This window comes from Pollicipes pollicipes, unplaced genomic scaffold, assembly GCF_011947565.3.
Source record: "Pollicipes pollicipes isolate AB1234 unplaced genomic scaffold, Ppol_2.1 Scaffold_4740;HRSCAF=5597_pilon_pilon_pilon, whole genome shotgun sequence".
Taxonomy (NCBI): domain Eukaryota; kingdom Metazoa; phylum Arthropoda; class Thecostraca; order Pollicipedomorpha; family Pollicipedidae; genus Pollicipes; species Pollicipes pollicipes.
The window spans coordinates 37,401,218-37,423,968 of NW_023596545.1; the positions used below are offsets into that span (position 1 = coordinate 37,401,218).

Genomic DNA, 22,751 nt, shown 5'->3' on the forward strand with positions numbered 1-22,751 from the left:
CGGTGCTGTTTGCAGCACACTAATTTATCAAAATGAATGTGTAATAAGTGCTACGAAAGCTTAAAGCATTCTGCTTAGACGTAAAACATATGCAAGCCCGCGAATCCAACAAAACGTTACATAACAGCTTTGATTTATCCCCTTTGATGTTTACCCTAGTAACTCTTGTCGAGGCGAAATTTGGCTTTGGAAATAGGAATATCACACGGTCCGTAGTGACGCAGCGGTTCAGACATCAACCAGTATACTTCTCGATAACAGAGCCTTGCCGCCCGCTGTGCTAATCATAAACTTTTTTTTTTATTCGCAGCAAGGGGTGCCAAGACGGTTGTCATGACGACGGTGATCGTGTCAACGCGGGGAAAGAGGATCCTTTTAGGGAGCGTTGACGGCGAATGTGCAATAGGAAATGATTGGCACTGATTCCTGATGTCTTCACGAAGCTGCAGTGGCACTATCCATGACGCAGTGGCACTACACATTTATTAAACGCAACTGGTATTGAGGGTTCACTAGTATTTTTTTAAAAATTAACCGTAACACATTCCCTTTAACTTTGCCGTGTTTAACTTATGGTGTTGGATCATTTGCAGTAGAAGCGGAGGCGCAACTAATGTTTAGTTATGGGAGCCCAGTGAGAACTAATCCGGCTGATTTTCAACTATGCCAGGATCCATCTATGCTGCTAAATAAAATTGGGCCGAGGCACCCCGCCCCCTCCCCTCCCCCCCTGGCTTTGCGTATGAGTCAAAGTACCCGCGTATAGAAACCGTCGTCAAGTTTATCGTTAAAATTTCCAGACGAATTGTCGGAAGGGAACGGTTGGAACGCCACACGTACTGAGCAAGCTGGGCACGCTCCTGACATCTCAAGATTATTGTCCTTTTCGCTATTGCACAAGTTTCGTATCTACCATTCTAAATACGCCATCACCACGGATACGCGCATGCGCACTAAACTTGCCCGCATTGTAAGTTTCTGAACGTGATCGAACTGTGCTAGCGATAGCAAGAATAGTAATATGTAGCAAATGAAATATCAATATTCACTGACGGACCAATAAAAACACGAGAACTCCGTTTAAGCCGTCGGCGTTGGTCATGTTGCAGCTAACCTACGGACCTGAATTTCGGTGACAGATCTCTCTTGCAATTGGAGGATTTGCACAGTTTGGGGTTATGCTTGCCTCGTCTGATTTAATTATCCGCTCCCAGTAATAGGTGGTGAATATTAGTGAAAGTGAGTGGTGACTACGGTGCTGTGAAGAAGAAGGCTTAAAGTTGAAGTGGCACTGTAATTCAGTGGCGGATGCGGAAAGCGTCCTATATGTCGTCGCAACAGGAAACCATTTCTCAGTTCTGAAATGAGCTTTCCCAGTGGCAAGCAACAGCCACCATTGATTCGAAACAGGAACTTTCCTCAGCGATTTGCTCACCAGGGGTATCAGCAATATGGTAAGATACTGCAAGTGTTGTGCGTTCTGTATGGCCAGTAGCTGATGATGGCATTGTGATTGCATGAGCATTTTGGTATACATTGAGTTTAGTCAGCATCAAGCAGATCAGACATATTATTAAAGTGATGAATGCATACAGTGGTGTTCATGGTGTATATCTCTGCAAGTTTGTCACAGTGCAACATAAACTGTGCAAAGTAAATAATAAGGTGCTCAAAGTATGCTGATGTGGGTATAGAAGATCTGAATGCTTAGTTTTTTGTCAGGTCTGTTCTCAGACCAAGCTTCTAGAAGCCCATCTACAAGCAAAATCCATTACTGCATTGGATGCTTGCTCAACAGTGGTGTGTTGAACAGTACTCCCTGAATTTGGGCCAGGTGAGATTGTACCAGTGTACAAATATTTTTTTTGCATCAGGGACTTCAGAGCATATTTGTAAAAAATCAAATTTCCACATTATTCCTTGAAGCAATTGTTCCCTTAGCACTGAAAGTGGTCACAGGTTTGTTTTTTTCTCGAGTGCTGAAATTTATGGTACTGAAGCTTTTACAATGCCACTGCTACACTAGATATGGTTCGGGTAACATGTGTGTCTTACAATTGTGAGCTATCCAATGTATGGCTGATGACAGAGAACTTATCAGGATGGGCCCATTGGTGTCTGAAATGAGGAAATCTGTTTATTGAGAATCCACATGCTGTCATACAGGAGCCCAACATGCACAATGTCAGGGACATACAGACATCACAGTAATGGGGCAATCTAGACTTTGTGTAGTTATACAGTAAATGTCAGGCTGCCATGTAAAATAGAAGGGCCTAGCTTGGTGCAAGTTTCTTAGAACATGTTTCAAAGCAAGTAACTGCTAAGTCATAAACATTTGATTGCAAACATGAAGCCATATTGTTTTTTCATGGTCGCACACCTTTTGTACAGTGAAAAGAAGTTACTGTTCATAACTATTACATTTACAATGCTAGTGGGTTTCTACCATAGTTGGTTTTATGGTGGATTTGCATGGTTTCACATGTCATTCAGGTTTAGCTAAGATACCATGATGCCAAGAGATGACAAGGAGTGTGAACTAGCACTCTTTGTAAATAAGAAATAATCAGGCTTAAGTAGTTATTTCATCATTTCTGATCCATTAGATGTGATATGCTGCATTTTTGAAAGCATGGTTGTTTGTTTGTTATTGCTTGTACTTCTTTCATCCTTGTCTAAGCAGTCCATGAAGCATTTGTTCCTTTGCTGTTTTCATGGAACATTATAGCATTTATTGATAATGTGTTGGAAATGTACTGCAAAGACTGGTAGTGGTTATGTAAAAAATGAAACAGCTTCCTCAGGTGATATTGTGTACAACATCCTGTGCCACACATCAAATGCAGTGTCAGAATTATCTCAAGATAACACAAGAAGTCCTCACTCTGCTATTTCTCCTTAGATTAATTTATGGTTCACCATTTTGTGTATTTCAGAATGGATGGACAAAGCTGGTAATCTCATATTTCTTCTGGCAGTTATATGATTCTGAATCCTGCAAATAGGTCATGAATTCACTTTTGATTTGTTGGTATACAAAGCAACCGGGAACCCAGGGCATCAGTGGTTGATCTTTTATGATAACTGTGGTACCTGAGATAATTATTGAGTGTCCCAGATTAATCAAATACAGTCATCATATTATAGTGAAGGGCCACCAGAAATATTCAGTGATATTTGCACTTACAGTATGCAGTGTGAATTGTTTTTAACTGCAAATGCAGTGTGTATATATCTGAAGATTACACAATATTGGCATTTAAGAGGCATCAGAATGGGACATAATATTACTTGGCAATGCATGGTGAATGTCATCATGCTATTGGTTCTTTCCAACAAGTACTGAGAATGTCAGTTTTACAGGGGAATATATGACCCAGTGGCATCATATTTTGCATGATCTCATGCAGCTGATCAGTGGCTGGCAAAAACAATTGGCAGTCAGGCTATTCATTTGTATTGTCATTTCTGATGATGCGTTACAAAATTGTCATAAGATAAAATAAAATTGTTCAATATTTTACTCAAATAATTAACAGCAACAAGCATGGGCATTTTGACATGGAAACTATCATTTTGGGCACTTCTAAAGAGAACTTTGCATGTCTGCTAAACGATTGGAGTCAAGCATGAGGCATTGTATAGCTAGTTCACCACTTTGACAACTCTACTGACTGTGGGTTCTGGCATGGGGATGCCATGAATATTTTAAGCCATGGCCTAGGTATTGCAAGGGAACATGTTGAGATTTCAGGAGGACAGCCTGTCCCAGTCATGCTTGAGTAGGAAAGATGAAACATATGCTCATTTTACCATTCTCATCAGGGAATACAATTCTTCTTCCACAAAAGTCAGTTGCACAACCCTCAGACATCCTGCAGCTGCTTCTATGCTGTGAGCTGAATGTGGAGCATTTCCAGGGTCACATCATCCACCAGGCTTGTGATCTGTGTGGTGTGCTTGTTATGTTGGAAGTGTAAATTTGCTGTACAATACTGTGTCTTTTAAAACTATTGTAACCTGAAAACCAGCTGTTAAATGGTGACTGTTTTGGTTGGTACTCTATTATGTAATAATTTGAACAGTACCTGAAATTGTGATTGTCCAAGTAACTGCATGTGGTGCATGCGAAAATTTCCAGCCCTGGTTTCTCCCTGCGCCATCGCGTGGTGATCTCGCCTGGGACACTGGCAGAGAAAAGGGTTTCTACACATGTCTTGCCACGACGGCGGCCGAGGTCTAGCCTAGAGGCGGCCGGCAGTAACCGATCAGGCGGACCCAAGCAGAACCGGGGATCGAGAGTCGGTCGCCATGGGAACCGCTGGCGGCGGCTCGGCCATCTGGCAAACGCGCTGTCGTCATGCGAGCATGGTGGCATGCTGCAGCAATGCATGCCCGCTTAGAGGTGCGGTTTCCTTTTCAGTTTGCGCAGGGAGGAGCCTCCAGCTCCCTCCCCTCCACCTTGGAGAATATATGTATGACAGAGCTGGCCAAATCCAGCAAACACCCTGTTTTTATACTTTTTGGGGGGATAGGTTCTCCACTGGTTAGCAACGCGTTTTGGTTAGCGCGTTTTGGTCGTTTTGGTGCGGTTTCACTGGTCCCAACGCGTTTTGCGAAAGCACGCCCGTGCGACCGCACAGTCTGGCGGAAGCGGGCTGTCGCATGACGTATCGCAGTGGTGAGCCGAACGCTGAGCCCTTGAGCCTTGAATCTTGATTGCAATGTTAGCATTGCAATGTAATCATACTATCAGCGGCTCAGCGTTGCGGATGGGTTGTGTGTGAGGCACGAGCGTGTACTCGCTAAGGCCACCTGGGATTGTCACTGATGCGGTCAAAAATCGGGAACTCGGCTTTGTGGCGTAGGGCGTGGCTAAGTGCCAGTGTCATTCTACCGTGCTTTTACCAAATCGCCCGGGGGGAGGAGGAGGGGGGGGGGGAGGGGGACCCCTCCGCTCTGGCCTCAGCTCCCATGCTGGAACGGTGCGGCGTCTGTGGAAACGGTGCGGCGTCTGTGGGAACCGTGCGGCGTCTGTTGCGATGGCGGTCCGGCCGGCGCGGGCCCACCACCGTCGCCGGGAGGCTGGCCGGCGGCACGGACCGCGCGCTTCCGCCGGAACGGAGGGGGCGTGGCCGCGGGGAGGGGGTAGCACAGTGACCTACTTACTCCGCCAACCGTATTCGATTGCATTGCGGCCTGTCGCGAACCCGCGGTCTCGTCGGCGGTGCCGCCCGTTAGACGAAGACTCCCTCACCTCAGCTGCGCCCGGGAGCACAAGTGTACTATCGCGTGACTCATCTGCGTGATAACGCATGTGCCGGCTTCGTGCACCAGCTGGAGGGACGCTCGGCGTGCAGCGCCGCTCCTCGCTCGTGGCCCCGATCCGACGTCACCGGGCTGGCGACGGGACGCCGGGAGCGCCGGTGTTGCCGGAGCCGTCGGTGCCTTTTTGCGGTGGTGCGGCTGTTCGTGGCGCCTCTGTTTGGAGCCGACTCGTCAGCTGGCACGGCCAGCTGACGGGGTCATTGCCCCGTGGCCTTGGCAGGGGCGGCGGGCTGCGCACGCACGCACGGGCGACGCCCGCGCCTGTCGCCGTGTTTTGGTCAGGGCTGCTGCGCCGGCGGGGGTCCAGCGCCGTCCGGTTTTCGCCGTATTGACAGAAGCATGCTTCCTGTGAAACTGCGGAAAAAGGCGCTCAGGTGGCGTTTTCAGGTGGGAGTGAATTCGACGAAGTTTTCCATCACTGATGTTTGACGCACTGTTGTTATCGATATGCTACTTGTAACGAACAAAATGTGATACGGGAAACGCCGTCATAAATGCAAGGCTGGCCTGCGCTTTTGCGGCGCCAGCGACGCACCCCGACCCCGCCCCGTTCTCCCTCCGGCCGGCCGTCCGTCCGTCCTTTGTGACGTCACAGGCCACGTGCAACGGCAGGCACCCGCGGCTCACGGGGCGGACTGCCTGCAAATCTGCCGCCGCGCCCCTGACATGCGCCTACCGGCAGTCGCAAGGGCTCCGGCTCCGACCGGCCGCGGCGTCGCACGCGTATCTCACCGGGTGACATTTCCATTGTGAGCCGACTCCAGTACGACCATGGGCGGAGCGCATTGGCGAGCCCTGTGCCCAGAGCCAGCATATCTGGTCTGTTAAGCGGCGCACTGCGTGCACTGCCCGCTCGGTGTCGTCCCGACGCTGGCCTGCTTTGTAGGCTGCTGCGCCAGTGACCGCCACTGGGAACGCGTCGAGGGTAGCAGCTCCGTTGCGTGGACACTCTGGGCGAACTGAAGTGTGTTTGTAGGCGTGGCGTCTGGCAGGCTCCCGTTGGCTTGCACGGCTACGGGTGTCATTCGCAGCGCCGTTGGTTGGCCTGAGGTCGCCAGTGATGTCTAAGCGGCGGCACGTGTGCCGTGTGGCGTCGTTCCCGGAGCGCCGCCGGCGGTGTGGTGGCCGGCCCGGCCCGCGGCCGTTGACTGCCAGTACAGGTACAGGTACAGGCACAGGCACAGGTACAGGTACAGGTACAGGCACAGGTACAGGCACAGGTCTGACTTGGCGGCGGGCTCTTCAGGTGACGTCTGCCGCGTCCGGCGATTAACTCTAGTGACGTGGTGTAAGCCGCAGCTGGGGGTACTACCGGCGGACGCGCGGCTGACCGTCGCGTCGTGCATCGAGCGGCGGCGGCGGCGGGTACGTCCGGAAGTCTCAAGCGGGATCCCGGAATACTTAACTGTCTCTCGCAGTCGGAATCGGTGTTTCGTCATGCGCTGGGCGGAATTTACTCTGGCGCAGCAGAGGGATACGGTGAACTCCTCGTGGTGCTCAGCGATTGTAGTCGAAATGGCCGGTTTTCTCATGAAAGCTCGTGTGGCTCAGCCGTTTGCCAGCATCTCCTAGCATGGGTGTCACTGGGCGGATGCCTCCCCGGCCTTGCTCCGGCCACCGCCGCGCTCCCAAACCGGCGTACCCGTTCACACCTGTTGGCGAGCGACCCTCGTACGCTGCCGGCCCTCGCTCCTCTGTCTACGTCGACCGGAAGCAGCCGACAGCCGCATGCCCGCGGCGGCGCCGGTTCAGAGCCCCCCTCCCCCCTCTCCCCTCCGTGAGCAGACCTTGGCGCCGGCTGTTTACCGTCGGGCGGCCAACGATGACCTGGCGCGGCAAGCCCTTTACACCGGGCCCACGCCTGGCGTCGGCCGGCGAACGTGCGCGATCCCGGTGGGGTTCTGGGAGCTCGTGGCTCATGGCGACCGGGGCGCTTCGATTTGATGCTTGACACGCGTCGTCACGGGCCTCGAGTGCCCCTCAAAGGTTCCCGAATGTCGCGCCCCGCGCTGCCGGGACGCCGTGGTTCCGGCGATCGGAGTCCGTCGCCGCCCGTTCGGACGCACCGCGGTCCCCGCCGCGCCCCGGCCGGCCTGGCCTGGCCGGCGGCGGGGAGGTCCCGCCGCCTCACCGCGCCGCGCCGCCGGCGTCGGATGAGTCACCGGTGACGCCGCGCCGGTGGCACGCGCCGGCCGTTGGTGAGGTCACGCGGCCTGGTGATCGGGGCTCGGCGCCCGTTGCACTACGCGCGGCGGATTGTTTCCCGTGCGCAGAAGGCATAGCGCGGGAAAGTACTCGGCACGCTCGCATTCAGCAAATGGGCGTGTTGTGCCCGCCCGGCTGTGGACGCGGCGGTGGTGGGCGGACGAGAGCGAGGCGCCGTCAGCGGCCCCCGTGCCGTGCCATGCCCGTGCAGGCGGGGTCGCCGGCCTCGGTGGCGCCGCTCCAAGCCCCTGTTCCGCGCTGCGCACTTGAGGCAGCCGCGCCGCTGTGAGAGCCTGTTTACGGCGGCGCTCGCGGTCACGGCCGCCTGTTCCGTGTCGCGTCGCGAGCCAGAGATCGGGGGGCGGGAAGGGGGGAGGGGGGCGTGGGTGACGCGGCTCCGTTTATTTGGGGGTCGGGGCGAGGCATGTTGGTGTTGACTGCGATGTTACCGATAAGCGGTGATGACTTCCGCCCACATCGGAGGATGTTGACTCTCAGCGGTGCCTCCTACGTGGAATGTGCATTCACTGGATCCTTTGCTGGGAAGCTCATTGTTGTCACATCTGCAGCACCACATTTTGAGTACGGGTAGGGAGGAGCATTGTTGTTTTTTAGGAACGGCCGCTTTGTCTCCCCTATATGCGTTGCCAGCGAACAGTTCAGTCAGCTTCAAGTGAGCAGCACCGGGAATTAAAGATGAAAATGCATTTGTTATCTAACAGCCTGGATATGCAAAAGCTGCAGGGTTACCCTGCAGTGTAATATATCCAACTTTTACGAGGGCCCCCCCCCCCCTCCGAGCCCAAAATCGTTGGGAAGCAGCTCCACCAGCAGGGGCTTGTTTGTCCACACGATGCCTGCGGTATTGACTTAAGAGTCGACTTTCCGCAACAAGTCGTTAAACGCTACAAGCGTGCAGCCAAGCACCACCTAGTCCCTGCATCTGCCCGCTGGTCCATTATTTTGCATCGCGCCGATTTCTGCTGCTGGTTGTGTGCCACGTCTCTGACGGCCGTGCACCTCAGTGCCGACCGGAGTGCCGTACAGGGCCCCGGCTCCGGCGGTTGTAACGCGGCCGCGCCTGTCCGCCGGCAGATAAGCTGGAGTGCGGCCCCGGGATGGCGCGGATGGCCGCGGCCCCGCCCCTGACCACAGCCGGCCGCTACAACGCGCCGCCCACGCTCGGCTATGGGCCGCCACCAGGTCAGTCGTCGCGCTGTCGGGCCCGGCTGAGGGGCGTTGTGCCCTGCCCGGCGCGCCCCGGCTGGCCCGGCCCGGCCCGGCCCGGCTCGTCGCCGGATAGCGTGCTGCGACCTCCGTCGGTGTAACGGGATCCGACTGTGGTGTACTCGATGGAGCTGGGTCCATGTCAACCCGACGTGACGAGTCCCAGCAGATACGGGCCGTCCTATCCCACCTGTAAGCACTGATGTGTGGAGGTGGCTGCTGCGGGGCATCGGACAGGGGCGGTCCGCGTGGAGGGTTACGTGACGCTGACATCGCCTGGTGCGACGAGCGGTCATCGGAAGCCGCGTCATCCGGTGAGGTCATCCGCCGGCGCTGCCCTAGTTCTGGCGTGGGAATGATGTTTAATGTCCTCCCCATGTCCTTTCGTGGCCTCGCTGCTGAGTGACACGCACCAGGCACGTCAGAAGTCAACCCCCGCCTGAGCTTTCCGTACTGTCGCGCTGCCGTCACGTGACACGCTGCGCGCTCCGTCACGTAACTGCCGCCGCAATGCGTGCGCCGCCTGGCCGTCGGCTGACGGGCGCGCCCGTCGGCGCTGGCGGCGGCCTGACCCGCCGCGTCCTCCGCCGCCAGGTCCGGACGTCCCGCCGCAGCCCGGTTTCCACCAGACGCTGCTGCAGCACGCGCACTACCCGGCCACCGTGCACGACATGGCCAAGCCCGGCCGTGAGTGGGCCTGACCCCCCCACCCCACCCCCGATCGGTCGGCGCGCTGTGCGTTCGCCAGAGAGACGCTCCCTGGCGAGCCGCCCCCGTGGTCGCGAGTCTGGACCGGGTGGTGACGGCGCAGTGGGGCGCCGCGCTGAGAGTGCGACGCGGAGCTCTGTGGCGCTGGCCGTGCGACGGAGCGCGCGCGCCCTGGCGCTAGTTCAACATCTGTCCGGGCTGCGAAGCTGCTGGCTTTGTCTTCAGCTGCTATGCTGACTGTATGCAGTCAGACGACCGGGCCTGCTGTGGGATGAGTCAGCTCCGCCGGTTGCGTGTGTCACCTCGGCGGCAGGTGCTGACGATCTGTTCGGCTGAGCTGCCTCGCCGTGGTTCTGCTGGCGATCGGACCGCCACTGTGTCGTTGCGTGCTCCTGTAATCGATCATTCTGCTGCTTGACGTCGTGGGCAGCCGCCGCGGTTTTTAATGCCGCCGACGGCGCGCCGGCTGCGGCGTCGGGCCCGACTCGGCCCGCACTGGGGCTTGAACCCGCGTCCTCGCGGTCCGGACGCCGTGCCTCACCGCCGTCCCGTGCCGGCAGTGGAGCTGGGCAGCACGCCGGGCGCCGTGTACGCCGGCCAGCATCAACATCAGCAGCACCAGCACCAGCACCAGCACCAGCACCAGCACCAGCACCAGCAGCCGGGGCCGATGCTGCGCGCGCCGGTGGGGTACGGGCCGCCGCGCGGCGCCGGGCCGCAGATGGTGGGGCCGCGGCCGCCCGGGCCCGGCGGCTACGCCGGCCACGGACCGCCCATGCCCGGCATGGGCATGCCGCCGCCGGTGGCGCCGTTCGGCCTGCCCGGCGGTCCGCACGGCGGCCAGGTGAGCAGGTGGCCGCTGTGTGAGAGCGGTTTGGCGGCGAAGGCCTCGAGCCAGGCGTTGTGCGCGGCGCTGTTCGCCGCAGCCGCGGCTGGTGATAGTCGGCTGTGTCAGTGCTCACGACGGACGGCACACGTCGGCCTGAGCCTGACTGATGGAGCCGGAGTTACTGGGACTGTGCGGCGGAGACGGGATGGACTGTATTGCTGGGCCGCGCTGGGAGCGTCCGTTACATCATCGGCTATCTTATCTGTTGCATCATTATCTTGTTGCCCGCCGGCCATGAATAGAACATTGCCGCTATCGGCCGCAGCTCCCGGCGCTCGGCGTCCCTTCCCCCCCCCCCCCTCCGCCCTTCCTAAACCGCCCCTCTTCCGTCCTCAGGGCAGCGTGATGATGTTCATCCAAGGCATGCCGCCTGGTGGAACGGTAGGTGGGCCCGAGACCGCCGCCGCCGCTGCCGCCTGCTGGCTCACGGGGTGCATCGACACCGGAGCCGTCTGTCCTGCTCACTGTGTACCTCGCAGTATCCCGTAGTCGTCGGTTGGGAAGCCACCGATGCATCCGTCGGGCTCTTGCGTTGTACACCTGGGGGGGGGGGGGGGGGGGTTGAAGTCGAGTGGTGCGGCGCGGTGTACCAGCGGTCACCCGGCTAGGGCCGAGTGACCGCTGACCGCCGCTCTTGACCGTCCCCCACCGTGTGGGCCCCGCCGGTGACCGCTGACCGCCGCTCTTGACCGTCCCCCACCGTGTGGGCCCCGCCGGTGACCGCGACCGTCCCCCACCGTGTGGGCCCCGCCGGTGACCGCTGACCGCCGCTCTTGACCGTCCCCCACCGTGTGGGCCCCGCCGGTGACCGCTGACCGCCGCCCTTGACCATCCCCCACCGTGTGGGCCCCGCCGGTGACCGCTGACCGCCGCCCTTGACCATCCCCCACCGTGTGGGCCCCGCCGGTGACCGCGTGTCTGCTCTGTCGCCAGAGTCACGCGGTCGTGCCGCAACAGTACATGACGCCGAGCATGTACCAGCAGCAGTACGCGCCGCTGCCGCAGCCGCAGCCGCAGCAGGGTGAGCAGGACTGGGGAGGCCGCCGGCCGGTGAACCGCCGTCGGGTCACTGGTGGACGGCTTTCGCCCGCGGGACGGGCACCAATATGGGCCTGGCGCCCCTCTGGGCCGGGCAGCGGGTATCGCTCTCGTAGTCTGTGCGCCCGAAATCGTCAGGACCCTACAGAGTGCTGCGTGTACGAGTGGGTCGGCCTCCGATCTTCGGAAGTGTGTGCGACCCCAGCGTCGCTCCGGCGTCGGGGGGTCCGAGGTGTCTGCTCAGCGCGTTGGTGTCCGCTCCGCTGAGGCCCCGCCCCGCGGCCGGCTGTTCGCGCTGTGTGTGTGTGAAGTCTTCACTCGCATTGCCTCCCTCTGTCTGCAGGCATTTACTCGCAGCAGCAGCAGCCACAACAGATGTGGTCGGCCATAGGGCTGCAGCAGCAGCAGCAGCAACAGCAACAACAGCAGCAGCAGCAACAACAGCAGCAGCAACAGCAGCATCAGCAGCAGCCGCTGGAGCCGCGCCACCTGCAGCAGTTTGACCAGCAGCTGTCGTCGTTCGAGCAGCTGCAGCAGTTCGACCAGCGGCAGATGTTGCCGGCCGTGGTGCCGCCGCCGGCGCCGGCGCCGCCCCAGCCGCCGTCGGCGCCGCCGCCCGCAGTCGCCCAGCACGCGCAGCACGCGTTGACGAGCCACCGCATCCCGATCATCAACCCGAGCACAGGCCTGGAGGTGTCGGCCCGCGGCACGCCGCCGCCGGGCCAGGTACGTGTCCCGCCGCCGCCGCCGCCGCCGCCGCCGGAGGGGGGAACAGATGCGGGGCCGAGCCGGACCACGGCAGCCGGAGAGCGGCGGATTCCCGGGATATGCATCTGGCGAGCGGCGGCTGAGTCCGGGTGGCGTCAGAGGGGGGGGGGGGGGGGGGCGGGGGCGCACTGGCAAGAGAGAGGTTTGAGTTTGTTGGTAAGGAAACGAGTGGGATGCTATGGACTACGGTGTGCGCCAGGAAGAGGCGTCATTTGTTTTGGTCATCCCAGGCACTCATTGGAAAGAGCAATCATTTTTTGAGTGCTTTAAAAATGCTTTGGTTTTAGAAGTTTGTGTATGACAGGTGGGTCTGATGTGTATTGGTAACGACAGCGGGATGTGGAAGTGTGTGGTTTATGAGGTATACGGACCGCAGAAGCTATGGTCAGCTTGCAGCAGCGACGCCATCTGTTTCCTCCCGGGGAGTCGCCCCTTCCCGCCGCCGCCACCCGCCCCGTCATACCAGCCCGTGACGCTCCACCCCCCTCCCGCAGGGTCACGCGGCGCCGGCTGAGCCGCCGGCGTGGCGGCCGGGCGCGCCCACCGGCGACGGACCCTGGCAACGGCCGGCCGCTCTCGGCAACGGCGTGGTGGGGCCGCGCGGCTACCGGCCGCACAGCAGTGTCAGCGTGTCGGAGCTGGCCGACGCCGGTGACGGGCCGCGCGCCGGCCGGCCGCGCTCCAGCGCCAGCCTCACCGAGGCGGCAGCTGTACGCCGACGCGCCGGCAGAGCCGCCGCCGCCGGGCGCGCCCGAGTGGGGCGGCGCGCTGCGCTACCAGGCGGCCAACGGACGCGTCGCCCACTCGCCCGACGTCATCAGACGCGCCGTCATTAGGAACGGTAGGCGGCAGGCGGCGCGGTGGGGACGGCTGGGGCGATCGGAGGCGCTGCCGTTTGGTGCATGCGAGCGTTGGGCGGAGAAGGTGGGGGTTCTCGGACGCGTCGTTAAGTGTGGTGTTGCATTGAGGCAGGAGCTGATTGCGTACCGCGAAGATGCAGGTCTCGGGGCCCTGTGAGAAATCAGTGTTCGGCACTGAGGTATAGCGTGAAATATCGTCACGTAGTTCACGTAAGCAGCGTGCGTGCGGCAGCTTCAGTGTGCAGGGGCAGGGTTGCCGCGCACGTCCCCGTGCGGCCGTGCTGACCGTGCGCGCGTGTTGCAGCCTCGCCGGCCGCCGCCAGTCGCCAGCTGGAGCCTCGGGGCGCGGCCCGGGAAAACGGCAACGGCCGGCCGCCGGCCGCACGCGCTGAGGAGGCGCGGCCAGCCGGCAAGGAGCCGTCTCCAGCGCCCGCCGCCGTCCAGCAGGAGCCGCCGGCGCGCGCCGAGCCCGTCCGGCCGGCAGAGGAGGCCCCGCCGCTGGCTGTGAGGTCGTCGCCGGTGCAGGAGAGCGAGGCCGAGGCGCCTGCGGCGGATATGGAGCCGGTCGCGCCCCCACCCGCTGTGGCGGAGGAGCCGGCTGCCGCAGAGGAGGCGGAGCCGGCAGCTGCGACCGAGGAAGCAAAGCCGGCAGCCGCTGTCGAGGAAGCAAAGCCAATAGCTGCGGCCGAGGAAGTGAAGCCGAAACCTGCCATCGGGGAGGTGAAATCGACAGATATCATTGGTGAAGTGAAGCCAACAGCTGCCATCGAGGAAGCGAAGCCGAGCATCGATTTAGGAGAAGTGAAGCCGAGGGCTACTGTAGAGGAAATGGAGCTAGCGACTGCCATCGAGGAAGTAAAGCCGACAGCTGTCGTCGAGGAAACAAAGCCGACTCTCAACGCGGCCGCAGACGAACAATCAGCTGCTGCCACTGCGGCCGGTGCGCCCGCCACCGCTCCGTCTGTGACAGTAAAGCCTAACGCAACAGAGATACCTGGTAAAGCGGCCGTTGTCCCTGTAAACCCGGCGCCGCCGGTTGCAGAGCTGAAGCCTGTGGCCGTGCCGTCTGCGGCGGAGGTGACTCAAGCGTCGCCGCCTGCCGTGGAGGAGGAGCCTGAGCCTCTTGTGGAGGACCGGGGGCCAGCTGTCGCTGACGTTGACGACGCGCAGCCGGCTGTCGTGGACGATGGCGTGAAATCTGCTCAAGTGATCAAGGAGGTGAAGCCCGCTGCAGCAGCCGCGGAGTCCGCCCCGGCGGTCGCAGATGTGCAGCCAGCCCTTGCCAGTGCTGACCCAAAGCCAGCTGCAGCTATTGTCGAGGTGGAGGCGGCGCAGCCACCTGCAGAGACGCCGCCGGCTCCGGCGGCTGCTGTGACGAAGTCAGCTGCCGCATCAGTGCCCTCCGAGCCGGCCGCAGCTACGTCGGACACGCCTTCAATCGTGAACAGTGTGGAGGCGAGCGCCTCACCGCAGGCGGCGGAGCCCGCCGCTGAGGAGCCTTGCCCTGCAGCGGAAGCCGAGTCGACCGCCGAGCCACCGTGCCCCTCCGCCGCGCCCACTCCGGAGGATCAGACAGTCGAGGAGGAGGCGGCCGCGGCGGACCCCGCCGCCACCGCACCGTCAGCTACGGCGCCTGGGGAGCTGCCGACAGCGGCCCGGGAGGCGCCCGCTGCCGCTACGCCGCCTGGCGGGCCGCTGGATTGGCGGCAGGCGCGGCCGGCGCCCGCCGCCGCGCCGCCTGCCACGGCTCTGAACTGGCGCCTGGCGCGCCCGGGCGCCGCGCCGGCCGGCGACGGCACGCCGCCACCGCCGGAGGCGGGCGCGCGGAACGGCACGGTCGGCGCAGACGCCGCCGGCACGCCCGAGGCGCCGCCCGTCGTCAACGGTGACGCTGAGAGGGAGACGCCGCCCGCCGGCCGGCCACCGACTCACATGGACGGCATCAGAGGTGGGCAGCACACGGCCGGTGGCAGCGGCTGCGTCAGGGCCGCGGTACATCGGCGTACGCGGGGCGGGTGGTGACGGCGATCGTCTGCAATATCGGCACGTAGTTCAAACGCCGCGGGTCGCGAGGGCTTGTCCGTAATGTAGTGTTTGAGTGGCGTTTCGTTTCCACTGTCAGTATCTTTTCAGTTGGACAGACACATGGATGTAAGGCGTGGAACAAGCGTGACCCATGAACCTTGTGTAGATGGGTTATCTGTACGTTGATTCTCGTCTTCACCAACGTTTGCCGGCTATCTGTCATGTCATAAGCCAGCGTTCCGATAGCCACCACTGTCTGGAACGCGTACGCTCTGTCCTCGCGCCCGTGTGCCCGTCCGTGCGCCGGTACTCCCGCGCGCCTGGGCTCTCGCCGCCTTAACCGCCGCCTCCCCGGCAGCCGACCTGGTCTCGCTGTCAGGCAAGACGCAGTACGGCCGCGAGGACCTGCTGCGGCTGCAGCACTGCCCGCTATCGCAGCGGCGGCCGGCGGCGCTGCCCGACCTGCCGTCGATCGTGCGCAGGGACCGGTCGGCGCCGCCCGACCCGCGCGCCGCCATGGCCGCCTTCAAGTCGCGCAGCATGGGCGGCAACACCGAGTTCTTGTCCGGCTTCAAGCCGGCCGTCGGACCGCCCGGCAAGGTGCGATGGGGTGCGGTCGCGCGGATGGGTGTGGGGTGCGTGATGGCGTGCGGTATGAGGTGCCGCGAGGAGCCGGTGCCGTCCGTGTCGCGGGAGCGCCGCCGTGCTGCCGGCGACAGTGCGGCTGCCTGTTTAAATAAAGCTCTGGCCGTCCGCCCCTACGCCGCCTAACAGTAGCCGCGTTCGGGCTGGTTGCCTTTGGCTGGCTGTATGCTAGAGCACAAAATGTGGGCGTGGGCGTGTATCCTTTGGCGCAAAATGACCATTGCAGTCGACGCGCCCGGAGACGGCAATAAACAACAAAAATATCCGAGAGGAAGGGGGGGGGGAGCAGTCACGTCTGTTCACTGTTGAGGTGTGCAAGGTCCAGGCCCTGCTTGTTTTGGCCGTGTCCCAATGTTGATCACTGTGCCTGTCTGTCTGTGCTTGAGCGTTGGCTGGAGTTGACGTCTGTATGCGGCGCGGCCTCGCCCGTGCTCACGATGGCTGTCGGCGTGTCGGCCCGCTGCACCCTGTCGGCGGGCGCTCTGTGACTGCTGTCCGGTGCCGTGCGACTGCGGCCCGGCCCGACCCGACCTCTGACCGACCCTCCGGCCGGCAGTACCGCGGCCGCGGCTCGGGCCAGGGCCGTCGCGACACGCCGCAGCAGGGGCCGCCGCCGCCGCGCCGCATCGAGATCAGCCTGAACCGCGACGTCAAGCTGCGCACCACCGACAACGCGTGGAAGCCGTCCAAGGCGGCGGCCGACACGGTCGACGAGGCCGACGCCGAGATGGCTATCATCCGCGCGCTCAAGGGCATCCTCAACAAGATCACGCCCAGCAACATCGAACGCCAGATCGAGAACATCAGAAAGCTGGAGGTGAAGGGCAAGGAGCGACTCGCCAACATGATCAACGTGCTGTTCGACAAGGCGGTGGACGAGCCGGCGTACGCCAGCCAGTACGCCACCGTCTGCGTGGCCATGGCCAAGTTCGAGGTGAGCGGACGGGACGCCGAGTTTCGGCTTGCGCCCGATGTGGTGGCCGTGGTGTGTGTGTGGGTGTGGGTGTGTATGCGTGCGTGCGTGCGTGCGTGCATGTGTGTGTGTGAAGCAGAGGGATCCATAATCGGTTATGCAGCCGGTGTAGCAGGTGAAGATTTTGGGGTGCTTGAGAAACATTAATACTTAGTTTTGTCCAGCACGTTATTAGCACAGACCAGCTGCTGGAAGCGACCTCAGTTATATGGCCGGCGTAGAGGCATATTTTAACGGGCCTACAGCGTTCAGCAGCTGGTTCACGTGGACGCGAATCCTGACATAAAGTTGTGCTGCTCCTGGGCGGTCATCACCGCTTTCTTTGACGCCTGCCGTGTGCCGCGTGGACCGTCGCGAGCCAGCTGCCCGTCCGTCGACTGACGCCGGGTGGTCCGCCGCAGGTGGACGTCGACGCCAAGGAAGGGAAGCCCGTCACGTTCCGCAAGCTGCTGCTCACCAAGTGCCAGGAGGAGTTTGAGAAGGACAAGTCGCTGGGCGTGAACCGGGAGGCGCGACAGCTGGAGATCGAGGCTCAGACGGACCCGGCGCTGCGGCGCGAGAAGGCGCACGCGCTGGCCGAGGAGGAGCGCCGCGTGCGCCTGCGCTCCAACGGCAACATCCGCTTCATCGGCGAGCTCTACAAGCTGGGCATGCTGACGGACCGCATCATGCAGCAGTGCATCGTCAAGCTGCTGCACGACAAGCACGAGGACTCGTACGAGTGCCTGACCAAGCTGGTCACCACCATCGGCCAGAAGCTGGAGAAGGCCGAGCAGACGCGCGGCAAGAACCTGAGCCCGCAGTTCGACGAGTTCCGGCGGCTGTCCACGGACAAGGCGCTCTCTTCGCGTGTGCGCTTCATGCTGCAGGACCTGATCGAGCTGCGCGCCAACAGCTGGGTCAGCACGCGCGCCGCCGGCCAGCCGCGGCCCATGACCATCGAGGAGGTGCACGAACAGGCGCGTCGACAGGCGGCCGAGCAGCAGGTGGCGCTGGCGCAGGCCGAGGACCGGCGGCGGAGCGACCGGCGCCGCGGCGGCGGCGGCCGCGACGGCCCGCGCGGCTCCGGGCCGGCCGCCGACGGCTGGAGCACGGCCGGACGCTCCCGCTACGACGCCAGCCGCATGATGAACGTGCTCAGCGGCGGCGCCGCGCCGCCGCTCGGCTCCCAGATGAAGCTCGGCCCCGGCGGCGGCGGCGGCTCCTGGTCGATGGGCTCCAAGGTGGGGCCGGCGCGCGCCGCACCCGCGGCGCCCGCCGCCAATCGGTTCCAGCTGCTGCGCGGCGAGGGGCGCGCGCCGTCGGCGGGCCGCGCCACCGACGCCGCCAGCCGCGGCAGCTCCGGCGAGCGCGACAACAGCCGCGGCAGCTCTGGCGAGCGGCCGCCGCCGCCTGCCTCGCGGCTGACCGGGCCGGCCGACGCCACCGCTGACGACATGAAGCGCCAGGCGCGCGCCATCGTCGGCGAGTTCCTCGAGAACGGAGATATCGAGGTGAGGGACGGCAGGCTGCTGCCGGTGCGGTCGGACCGGAGGTGTGGTGGTGTCCACCATGACGGTGTCCATTTGCAGTGTCTTTCGTTATAATTTATAGTTTTGTATTGCAGGTTGGCAAGATATTGTGTTACTTCTATGACTAGTGTGTTGGGAGCTACCACCAGGTCTCATGAGCGGTACTTGGACCGCTTAAGACGCCATTCGACGTGGGAGTGTAGTGTGGACCATACCCGCTATCTCTGCATTAATCAGTGTGCAACCTCTCCCTCATCTCTCTTCCGGCAGCCGTGCACTGACCCCATCCGTCCCCACACTCAGGCGAGCATGGAGGATTGCGAGACGCACCTGCACGAGGCCACGCTGTCCACATTCGTGGCCCAGTGCCTGGACGTGTTCGTGGACGCCCGCTCCTCGGAGCAGCGCCACGCGGCCGGCCAGCTGCACCGCCTGCTGCTGGAGCGTGGCCTGCTCACGCCCGCCATCTACCTGGCCGGCGCTGGCGACGTGCTCGACGCCGCTGTCGACCTGGCCACGGACGTGCCGGCCATCTGGACGAACCTGGCGCAGCTACTGGCGCCGGCGCTGCTGGCGCGGCCCGGCCGCGTGCCGCTGACCGGCCTGGCTGCCGCCGCCGCCGAGTGCGTGCGCGCCGGCGGCGGCGCGCGCCTGCTGCTGGCGCTGCTGCGCCGCCTGCAGACGCTGGTCGGCGACGAGCGGCTGCGCGCGCTCGTGCCGCACGACTTGGACTGGGCGCTGTTCTTCGGCGAGGAGGACCCGGCGCGCGCCCTGAAGGAGGTGAGCGGCGACGCGCGCGACGCCGCCGGTCGCGGCGGACTGCGGTGTGGCGCAGCAGAGCTCGGCTCGGGAGGCGCCTCTCTTCACGGGTCTGGCAGCCCAGCTTATCAGACGCCACCCCTGGCACACGTGTTGTCAGGGGCCCGAGGGCCGCATTCCTAAAGGAGGAGGGGTCTGGTAGGGTGATCAGACTGGGCAGAGCGCTACAAATCAGCTCTGCTATGCGTGGTGGAAGAGGCTGGCTCGCCATTGACCGCTGATCCGGGTTGCCTGGACATGACCAGCCTGTGCTACACCTGGGGGCTGGCGCGTAGTGCGTGGGACTGTTGTAGGTCGACGGCTCATCCCACGCCTCCCGTCCGCTGGTCAGCTGGGCTGTCGCTCGTATTTGCCCAGCCTGCGCCGGCCGGCTCCTGCTCGCCGCCGTCTGCGTATCCGCCCATGGCCGTCGCGGCCTCTGACAACACCGCTGTGCGGCGGCAGGCGCAGCTGGAGGTGCTGCTGTCGCCCGACGGCCAGCCGCTGCCGCCCGAGCAGGCGCCCAAGAGGCGGGGCCTGCGCGCGCTGCTCTCGGCCATCCGCGCCGACGGCGAGCTGGCCCGCTGGCTGGAGGCCAACTGCAGTTCGGAGGACCGCCGCAACCCGGGCTTCGTCACCGACCTCGTCTCGGCCATCGCCTTCAACGCCATTGTGATAGGTGAGGGCTCGGCGGCGCCCAAGTGGGGAGGGCCGGCGTGGTGAATGGGTTCTGTTGTCGTTGGATTCCCGCCGCGGCAATCAAAGTGAGGAGGGGGGAAATGTGGGCAGGTCAGGGAAGACAACCAACAATTTAGTCAATGTGCGCCCATTTCCATCGTGCCGGGCATAATGAAAAATAGTGGGGTATAGAACGACACTCAACGGGGACAACTACTGCTATCATCACTGATCGTACCCACGCCAGCATCTCACCGACAACGGTCAAATTTCAGTTTGGTGGTTCTCCATCATTCCTTGACGAACACATCTGAATCTGGACCTGTGGCGCAGTGCTAACCGGCCCAATTACCAGTGAACCCTGTGGCGAACCTGCTGTAGGTGTATCAGCCCCAGATGTGTTGCCTCGTGTGGGAAAACTCACGTGACAATCTCGGGCATGTTCCCCTGACGCACTGCTGTATCCGTCCCGGGACCGTGCGATGTGCGCCACTGCTCGTCCTGGCTTCGGCTCTTCCGTGCTCTGGTGCCGTCTGTGCTCGCACTGGTGTTAGCCCCGCCCTGACGGGGTGTCCCCACCGGGCTCCCCCCCCCCCCGCCCGCCTGACCCTGTGGGCGTGGTGCCGCAGAGGGTGGCGCGCTGCGCGTGTCGGCGTCCCGTCTGGAGCGGTTCGCCGAGCTGCTGCGCGCCGAGCTGGACACGGCCGACCGCGAGCTAACCGCCGTCAACAGTGTGCAGACGCTGGCCGAGCACCTCGGCTTCCCGACAGGTACGCGCCGTCGCTGCATGAGCGGCCGAGAGGCGGCGCTGGTGGCGGGCGTGGCTAGGCGTCTGGGTTTGGCTTCCGCAGGCTGTTTCAAGACGAACGGCCAGCTTCGGGAATTGCATTCGCATTTTTGCAGTCTGGCCTCAACGACGTGTACTTTCTTTTGCTCGTGGTTGTTGTGTGTGACCCGTGCATTCTCGTGTCTATATGGACGCTACTTTTCAGGGGGCACGCTTCTAGTGTGTTGTTCAGGCTTTCACCGAGAGACGGGCGGCATCGAGGCGTGATGTCTTTCCCGTGATAGTTCCCGGGCGTGTCCCGGAGTCATGCCTGGGTTTCGCCAGTTTGTAGTGTGATTCTTGCTCGTCTGCAGTCGTTATGTCCTGGCCTATGCCATTTTTTTTCTGCCGGAACTTATCCCAAAACACTATGCTATTTCACTTATCCATGATGTAACAAAGGAGAAACGATAGTTGCTGTTTTAATATGGGCGAGTCATTGCGATCAGCGGGGTGACAGTGACATAGCGTAAGACTTATACGTATTCCCGCAATCATCCATCCAACAAACCCTCCAGCGTTTTGTATTTAACATGCTGTTCCTGTCTGCCTCCGCCCCCAACACGGTGCCCCCCCCCCCCCCTCCGTCTCCACCTCTTGCGCCGTGTCCCCCGGTCTCCGCCTCTAACACCGTGCCCCCCGTCTCCCCCTCTTGCGCAGCGTCTCCTCGTCTCCTCTTGTGCCGTGTCTCCCCGTCTCGTCCTCTTGCGCCGTGTCCCCCGGTCTCCGCCTCTTGCGTCGTGTCCCGCGCTCCCGTTCCTGCTCCGCCCCGTACCCGTGTGACACCCCTCCCGTGGCCGCAGGCCTGCTGGACCAGCTGCTAAGGCAGCTACACGACCTTGAAGCGGTGCCGGAGGCGGCGTTCCGGCGCTGGCGCGACTCGGCCGACCCCGAGGGCGAGGGCGTGGTGGCCGCCTCGATGCGCGCCTTCTTCCAGGCGCTGGACGCGGCCGGCGAGGAGGAGCCGCGCGTGTGATGGCCGCCGCGCCGCGCCGCGCCACATTAGCCTAATGGGACGGGAGGGGCGGGACGCTGCACTGCCGCCGCCGCCCGGCGAGCGGCGCAGGAGCGCGCCGGCTCCCCGCGCGCCCGGGCGGCGGCGCGTTATTTAAAGATAGGTGTAATGATGGTGGTCATATGGCGGAGGGCAGGCGGCACTGCACGTGGGCGCGCGCGCGCCGACTCAGTGGGCGAGCGCCGGCCCGAGCCGGGCCACGCTCGTGCTGCCGGGCGTCGAGCAATCGATACCCGCTTTATATGATAAAACAAAGGATATTTTAATATAAAAAATAAAATCAAACTGTGTTTTAGTGGTGATGGAATGGACGCTCACCGAATGCCGAGGGACTGTGGGACCGAACTGCCAAATGGCTGATTTGTGTAGGATCCGCGCAAGGTCCTGCTCTTTCAGACGTCTAGCGTCAATAATGCGTTCGACGACCGAAATAGGGAGCATGGCGCCACAAGACGTGTAAGCTTATGTCTGACAGCACTTCTTTAGCCGTTCTGTGGGCGGCAGGTCCGGAATGGAGGGTGCGACGCTCGGCGAGTGCTGTTGGTCGCGGCCCGGCCACGGGTCGGCTCGAGTACAGCCCACACTGAGCTCGGTAACCGGGGGCGGAACACGCGCCTCGCGCAACTGTGGCGATGACGTTTAGTTACGGCGAACGCAGTACAGAGCGGAAAACGAGGGGTGGCAAGCGCCGGAGGTATTCTTGATCGCGGACCGCTGGGAGGGCTGCGCGGCTTACTCTCGTCATGAAAATGTGCGGGGCAATTTCTACACAACGCATGCAAATGCCAAATGCTAATGCCAGCCGCGGGTAGATGGACGGGCCTCCTTGTGGAGCCAGCGTTAGAGCGCCAAGCGCAGACCCCGCAGAGGGGTCACTGCGTGGGCCTAGTCCTGTCGGTTGGGCCCTCAGGTGCGTGTAGCTCTGCTCCACCGTTATCCATACCCCTCCATCCCATAGCCCAGAAATGGTCGTCACTGGCCGAAAGGGCTCTAATCCAAATAGTCAATTACCCAAATCATGCACAAAGGTTACATTCAATGCACTCGGTTCAAGGCTTATTGATGTCCGTCGATGCAACGAATCGTGCTCGCGTACGCCATACACGACTAACTGGATGATCGTAGTTTTCGTAATCTTGAGAACTGCAAGGTCATTTAAGAGGCCACATTCGCGTGGCGTATGTAGAGCGTCGTGACCTTGACCGTCGGACCTTGACCTCGGTGACCTTGAGATAATTGCAGAAGTACGCGGGC

General features: G+C 61.8%; 2 protein-coding genes and 1 long non-coding RNA gene across 3 annotated transcripts; all 3 read left to right on the forward strand.

Moving 5' to 3' along the window:
* The first annotated feature begins 8,710 nt into the window (after window positions 1–8,710).
* On the forward strand, window positions 8,711–10,137 carry LOC119098427 (uncharacterized). The gene is made up of 3 exons (XR_005094226.1): window positions 8,711–8,739; window positions 9,358–9,450; window positions 10,032–10,137. It is a non-coding gene; the product is annotated as an uncharacterized LOC119098427 (long non-coding RNA).
* An 83-nt stretch (window positions 10,138–10,220) lies between these two features.
* Window positions 10,221–14,074, forward strand: LOC119098317 (putative uncharacterized protein DDB_G0294196). Its single transcript, XM_037221239.1, has 5 exons — window positions 10,221–10,315; window positions 10,697–10,741; window positions 11,294–11,381; window positions 11,742–12,091; window positions 14,069–14,074. Exons 1-5 carry the CDS (start codon window positions 10,247–10,249, stop codon window positions 14,072–14,074), a joined length of 558 nt encoding a protein of 185 aa, XP_037077134.1. The 5' UTR covers window positions 10,221–10,246.
* Window positions 14,075–14,789: 715 nt separating this feature from the next.
* On the forward strand, window positions 14,790–21,518 carry LOC119098318 (eukaryotic translation initiation factor 4 gamma 3). The gene is made up of 10 exons (XM_037221240.1): window positions 14,790–14,974; window positions 15,410–15,651; window positions 16,253–16,630; window positions 17,071–17,685; window positions 18,118–18,186; window positions 18,484–18,753; window positions 18,880–18,960; window positions 19,498–19,657; window positions 20,286–20,426; window positions 21,286–21,518. The coding sequence occupies exons 1-10, from the start codon at window positions 14,959–14,961 to the stop codon at window positions 21,456–21,458; spliced, it is 2,145 nt and encodes a 714-aa protein (XP_037077135.1). The 5' UTR covers window positions 14,790–14,958; the 3' UTR covers window positions 21,459–21,518.
* Window positions 21,519–22,751: the final 1,233 nt, after the last annotated feature.

What these genes read in the sequence shown, in the direction of transcription:
- LOC119098317 (XM_037221239.1), top strand. Translation starts at nt 10,247, where the DNA reads ATGCCCGGCATGGGCATGCCGCCGCCGGTGGCGCCGTTCGGCCTGCCC. An exon ending in GCGGTCCGCACGGCGGCCAG is followed by an intron (nt 10,316 to 10,696) that starts GTGAGCAGGTGG and finishes TTCCGTCCTCAG; the next exon opens with GGCAGCGTGATGATGTTCAT. An exon ending in GCATGCCGCCTGGTGGAACG is followed by an intron (nt 10,742 to 11,293) that starts GTAGGTGGGCCC and finishes CTCTGTCGCCAG; the next exon opens with AGTCACGCGGTCGTGCCGCA.
- LOC119098318 (XM_037221240.1), top strand. An exon ending in TACTGGCGCCGGCGCTGCTG is followed by an intron (nt 18,754 to 18,879) that starts GCGCGGCCCGGC and finishes GTCGGCGACGAG; the next exon opens with CGGCTGCGCGCGCTCGTGCC. An exon ending in GCACCTCGGCTTCCCGACAG is followed by an intron (nt 20,427 to 21,285) that starts GTACGCGCCGTC and finishes CCGTGGCCGCAG; the next exon opens with GCCTGCTGGACCAGCTGCTA.